Here is a 6,830-nt window from a genome sequence, read left to right on the forward strand (position 1 = left end):
AACTACGCCCTAGTTTATGACATTATGTAATCCCATAAAAGCCTCCGTTTGTCTAACCTGAAGAGGCCTTGGATATTATAGGTAAAGCATATTTACAATAACAGGGTTGTGATGTAAGGGCATCAAAAATCCATCTGCATATTTACAATAACAGGGTTGTGATGTAAGGCCATCAAGAATCCATGTGCATGTTAGAGATTGGGGCCCGATTCCTTGCCTGCCCGCCACTATCTGGAAATTGAGAAATATCATTGTCAAAATGTTCATCTATATTTGCCGCAAAAGGCTTAAAGATTGCATCTGTTTGCTCTTGAAGAGAGTGACCATTCATAACCACATTCCACATTTTACCCACTCTCGAGACATTGTGTATGAAACGAGGACCAGACGAGGATGTACCAGCAACATTAGACCCCTTGTCTAATTTCGAACTACCAGAGTTCTTGGTTTCACCATTCTTTTAGGTGTCTACCAAGATCTCAAATCTTTCTTTTCTTTGACTTTCTGAGGCAAGGGACAAGTGTTACTTTGGCTTTACTCTTATCAACTAAAGCATTTTGTTGCTGCACTATAGTTTTCCCCTTGTTCTGTTGTGCATTCACTGTTGGTTGAGGTGATTTCGAAGGCATAGTTGTCTTAGGGGTTTGGTATAAAACTGAATGACACTGAGATTGCATATGTCCAAATTTACCACAAGCAAAACATGAACCAGCAAACCTCCCCCATTTAAGCTGGAAAAAACCCTCTTGGGTTGGCATCCCTTGTGAATATCCATAGCCACACATTCTGGAGTAGGTCTGTCTATGTCCCATAAAATGCAGAATTTCTGGACATTGCCATATGAACAGGGCGGACATACCACTTTACCAAGTGACTGAGCCAAGTAAGGTAATGTTGATTGACAATATAGAGGAAGATGGTTGACTTCAACCTAGACAGGCATTTATGCCTTGTGAGGCTTTGGTAGTCATTACCATGGATAAACATGAACAAGTTGTTGACCATAAAACAACATAGATTTTTCTAGCAACATTTGCTTGTATTTGGGATGTGTGAAAATGACCTCATAAAAACCACGATCCACTATGTAACAACCATAGTGGATCGTGTGAAAACGATCCTCATAAAAACCACGATACACTATGTAACAATCATGCACAAAACAACCTCCCAATAGTGCTTTCAACAATTGTCCTACATCTGGCACAACAGGAGAAAAAAAGAACTATTGCTTTATGAGCGAGATTCATCACAGGTGCATACAAAGCCTGCGCTGGAATTGCCACCCATGGAATTCCGGAGGCGGTGCATCCTCCCAAGCATTTTTAATGTTTGAAAATCCATCATCAAAATATATGTGAAAGTTTAAAGCATTGGATTTTCACATACAAAAGGGTCCGCTTGATGTGCTGGAAACTTGGGACGTTTGGAGATATTATCTGCTCTTTTGTCATATGCAATGGGTTTTGGAGAAGCAACTTCAGAATACAAAGGTTTAGAGGCCATCTCGAATAAAACACACACACTATATACCAAAGGGCAAGCTGTCGAAGACTTCCTGCAAATAAAGAGCAAAGGAAATGTTGAGCAATACAAACGACGACTTGGCAAGTTGCACTGCGCTACTACACAGGTGATGCTGCAAGCGGATGATGATCACTGCCGTATCTCTGTTGAGTGGCCTGTTGTTGGCGACTGTCTGCTGAGGGCAATGACTATTTGCTTAATGCAATGATTGTCTGCTGATGGCGACGACTGTCGGTTGATGGTGGTCCTCTGCTGAGGCCGACCACACACATACACGCACGCATGCGCAAGGCACAGGAGGCATAGGTGAAGATGCTCAACCGATCGCTGGTGAAGATGCTCCACAAACCCTTCGTTACGCGATCTTTTCCTTGTCCTATCTTCTTGGACCTTCGTCTTCTGGTCTTAGGGGCGATTCTAGCATATTCGACTGTTGGCAAGACTCGGGCTTTTTTTTTTGTCCTTTGAGTATGGAAAGTTGAAGCTTGTCTAGCTTCATGATGTGCAGGGGCATTGCTCCTATTTTGCATTCTAGTCATCACATTGAGAGGAACCATTTATAATAGCTCATCCTTGATGTGTAGCAAGTTAAGGCTTGTATTTGATTTATACTCTTTGGCTGGAATGGATGCTCTTAATGGGCAATGGTTGAGAACGCGCGTTTTCACTTGGGCGTGGCTAGGTGAGTTGGGAACTTGTGTGGGGATCTGTGAACGTGCATAGCCAGTTCTTGTGAATGTGTGTGGCTAGGAAAGATAGGAACGTGCGTGGAGACTTGCGAACGTGCGTAGCTAGGTGTCTGTGGACTTGAGAACGTGCGTTTCCACTATGGCATGTGTACGCAATTCTGATAGATGAGTCACTTGCAATGGTGGAGTCTGGACCACGTGATGGTCAGTTTTCAACTGTTTTTATCATTATGATAATTTATGAGAAGAATATTGTGCAGATTTTTCGAATGAGACTTGTGAACGTGCGTTCACAGGCTAGTCGAGCACGTAGGCAGGCAAACTAGAGAGCAATTTTGTGTGTTCTGGTCAAAAAATTCAAGTTTTCTTCTCAAATTTCTCCTTTATGGTGCATGTTTTTGATTTTTGATTTGATAGGATGCTTTAGCTTTTCCTAACCTATCTAATGATATGATCAAAGCAACCTAATGGATTTTCCACAAAGATTAATGGTAAGATTAACTTCTAAAGGATAAAAAACTCAGAAACTTGCAAATGCAAGAAGGAAAGAGCATGAATCAATAGGAATGGAATAGATCACTTACTTGTAATCATGCAACTCGAGCTTGAAGGGTTGCTCCATGCTTCATTGCACCAAGGTAAACAAATAAACCAAAAAACAAACAACAAACAACAAACAACAAACAAGAGTTAAATACTATCAACCGGTGGATTTACATTCCAACTGGACTTATGTCAATACTCCAAATGCAAAGTATAGCAAGGGAGTCCTAAGCAAAGGCGCTTCCCCAGCAGTGGTGTCAAAGATGACCGATTTGCAAGATAGGTAGAAGAAGAGGAAGAATGCAAGGGTCTTAACATTACTCTCATTACACGAGTCGTAAGCTTAGAAATTTCCCATAATCATTTTACATGAAGCGCATTGTGCGGTACAAAAAATATGGCTCAAAGGTGTTGCTTCGTGTTTGGGGTAATGTTAGCCAATGTGGTTAACATGAGTACAGAGCAATCTTCAGAATGCATATGGTTGAAGAGATTGTTGACAGACATGGAGAATAGTCAAAGTGGTGCAGTACCTATTCTCACAAATAGTGAGAGTGCTATTGCCGTTGCTCATGCATGTACAAAGCACATAGAAGTTCATTATCGCTATGCGAGAGAGACTTCGTGCAGGCGACATCAACCTCATCTATTGTCCAGCTCTGGATAACGTGGAATACAGCTTTACTAAGGCTCTTCCAAGAGATGTCCAGCTCAGGATAACGTGGAATATAGCTTTACTAAGGCTCTTCCAAGAGACAAGTTTGAAGCTTTTGGAAAAGCTTTAAGCTTGATACAGTTTGTAACTTGACGTTACTCAGCTCATCTTCATTCCATTACAAGAGGCTTTGACACGAAGCAAGGTAGGCTGTCTTGGAGCCTACGGACTTAATAAATTGCATGCACGCATAGAGAAAAGGTGGGTCTGAATTTGGAATTGTGGACACGCCAAGGCTCATGCTTTTCTCTAACACGGAAACTGCAGGTGTTAATTTCATAAGGTTATCAATTGGAGCCTTTCCTCTGTCAAGTACTAGTTTGGTTAGTAGGAATCGCTTCGCGGTGTCACTTTGCTGAAGGGAGGAGCTAGCAGTGATGGATAGCCTAAGGACAGGGCTTGGAGGATTGAAGGAGGGCAAGGCCTATCGGTGTGGTCTGACTGCAGGATGTGGGATGGCACCTATGGGAGGCAGGGAATTCTTTGCAGCTCGCAGAGTGTGGAGAGGGCTGGGGACTGCACACATGAACAAATATTAGGATGTCTGCAGTATAGAACTCATGGAAAGTGTTAGTTGTATTCAACCATGTTACTAGAATGTAAAATAAATCTAATTTTGCGTTCTTCTTCTTAATTTGGCAGGTATAGTATGTTACGAAACTCTCTTCAAGCTCCTGGAGTTGGCTGGATGATGTATAATTTTATGGTGAGCAGCCCCAAGAACATTCGGGAGCAGTACCTTTCTCATGTTTATGCAGATCCTGATAATGTAACTCCTTCCTTGCTAGAGAGAAGGCTTGCACTGACAAAGCGTGAAGGTGCAAGGTTTGCTCCTGCAGCCTTTTTGACGGGGATGCTGGACCCTGTGAAAACAAGAGAGGAGTTTTTGTCTCTTTTTGCAGATCTGGAAGGGAAAGTGCCCATAGTAGTGCTAGCAGCCACTAAAGCTCCAAGGCGATCAAAAGCAGAGATGGAATCCTTGAATGGTGCCAAGGGGGTGTCCAAGTATGTAGAAGTAGAGGGTGCCTTGCTTCCACAAGAAGAGTATCCTGACACAGTTTCTGAAGAGTTGTTTGGTTTCCTTATTGATCTGTAAGTGCATCAACCATGGCATTTACCGATGGATCTTCTGTGAATCTGAAATGTACTATTGCTGTCAATAGATTGGCTCCTATTGTTTTTATTTGTTGTGAATTGAGTAAAGCATTTCTAGGCTTTTCTTCTTAATTCAGCAAGTGCTTTCTTGTAAAAGAAGTAAAAGCTCATAGGGGCCAATAGAGGCCTTCCAGTCAAGCATTGCCCTAGGTGAAACACTCCTAAGCTGGTAAATTTTCTAACCTAGAGTTCTTGATAAGATTAACTCTTCACTGAGTGTGACCAAGTACTTGTCAAACAAAACCTTGAAACACAGATCCATCAAAAGCAACAACAACAAGGACATTTCAGGGTATGGCTAGTGCCTCACTGCCTGGTGACCCAAATTGAATCCATAGTAAGCCACTCTTTGAGTTGGAAAGCATGCAACCTTGGCTAGAGCTCTACCAGCTTAGACATATGTGTCCTCTTCACGTATACCCAATCCCTTGTGAGACTATCATTAATGGAGCATTGCCAATGAACTGCATCAAGCTAGGACTCTTTGAGGTTCCCACTCCCATACTTAAACTCTTCAAAATCATCTAGTCATCTCTTGCAACAAGTAAAACCCAACGTGGTTAGGTCCTAGAACTCCAATGTGCATATAGAAAGATATTTACGCAACCACTTTAACAAGTTTTATATATTCATCAAAATCGACATGGAGAAATTAGTCTCTTTTCTGAAGTACCTACATAACACACACACACTAACGCGCGCACACGCAATAACACACACACACACACACACACGTGCATGCATATGATGTGTGTGTTCTAAAATTTGTGATGATGGACATTATGTCTTTGAGGGGGAGCATGGTTGTCTAACCGGTACCGGGTGGGAAGTTTGTGATGGAGAATCGTCCAGAGAAAAACAATTCATCTTGAAACCTGCCAGGCAACCAGCTGGAGGTTCCAATCAGTGAAGCAGGCTAATAAGACATCTGCAACTTTCATGCTCATTAGGGGCTTTCCTAAGGCGGTGCTCCATTTGAAGAACCAATTATCCTATCTCAGCCAAAGTGCTGTGGGCCAACGGGCAGGAAGTGCGTGCCTCTGCTGCTTCTTGCAACACAACGTGCTCAGTCCAATAAATAATTGGCTTTTCATAGATTTCTATGGTGAGATTAATAATACGCCTAACAGCATGCTGTAAGCCTTAAATGTTGCTATACAAGGCCAACTTATCTCAAAATTATGTTCAATCCTAAAGTCCAAAACATCTTTCTCACCCACAAAAACACGGCTTCAACATACACACAATTTAATTATGTATTCGAAACGCCAAACTTTTGCACACATAGATTTAGTATCATTATTGAAGAAGCAACTATTATTTGATATCTACAATTTTAATTTATACAAAATAAGCCGCCATTATTTTGTTTTCTATCGAGGTATGTGACTTGTGTCTCTTGTAAAGCACATAATATGTGATTTCATTCTGCTTGGATTGATGAACATATGTTGATTCAATGATCGACGATTATGTGTTGTATAAAGTGATCTTAGGTTATTTCAGTACAAAGTTATTTTAGGTTATATTTTAGTACAAAGTGATCTTAGGTTATATTTTTGAAGGTGCGAAACCTATCCAAGTAATTTATGTATGTTGTTGGATTGTTCCCGATGTGAATACACCTTTGGCACATTCATTCATCCATCACAATATCAAATTTGCAGTGCATAGCTCAACCAATGCATTTTTCTTAAGTTGGAGAGTTATACCAATCTACATGTTTTAAAATGTTTGCTATATGGAGTTGCACACAAGCATGGCATGTTTCAAATGTCATGTCAATTGCTTTTTTCACCTTGAACTTGATTGAGAACGATTGTACTAGATACTATATTGGTGAAGAGAAGATGTGCAGTATCTAATGATAGCCTATACTGCAAGTAATGCAAGATGAGTTTAGAAAATCAAGGCAATTTTGTGAGAATGTTCCATCTCCAAATTTATGATGTTTCAAATATAGTCTTGTTCTCTTAATAAATGGATTGAATCAACTTAAGCATTTGATTTTATCTTGCCATAAATTTTTTGCTACATAACTCAAATCATCTTTCTATGGTTGAAAGGTAAAGAGGTCTTAAAGTGGACAAATTTCATAAAGATCTCCGATAATGATTACATCATGAATCCAAAATGATATATAATCTCAAGACACATGATGCCTAAGAGAGAGTACGTAGATTGCCAAGTGGGTTCTCTAT

The 6,830-nt window shown here is 40.7% G+C and overlaps 1 protein-coding gene across 1 annotated transcript in view; it reads left to right on the forward strand.

Annotated features, from left to right (window-relative positions):
• The window catches only part of LOC147606319 (uncharacterized), a 48,091-nt gene extending 43,434 nt beyond the window's left edge, over positions 1 to 4,657 (forward strand). Inside the window, exon 4 of the mRNA XM_086791738.1 lies at positions 4,117 to 4,657. Within this exon, the coding sequence (XP_086647864.1) occupies positions 4,117 to 4,570 (454 nt within the window). The 3' untranslated portion in view covers positions 4,571 to 4,657. The remainder of the gene's footprint in view (positions 1 to 4,116) is intronic.
• Positions 4,658 to 6,830: the final 2,173 nt, after the last annotated feature.

The sequence above is a fragment of the Cibotium barometz genome, chromosome 57 (assembly GCF_041138505.1).
Source record: "Cibotium barometz isolate CiBa-2024 chromosome 57, ASM4113850v1, whole genome shotgun sequence".
Taxonomy (NCBI): Eukaryota; Viridiplantae; Streptophyta; class Polypodiopsida; order Cyatheales; family Cibotiaceae; genus Cibotium; species Cibotium barometz.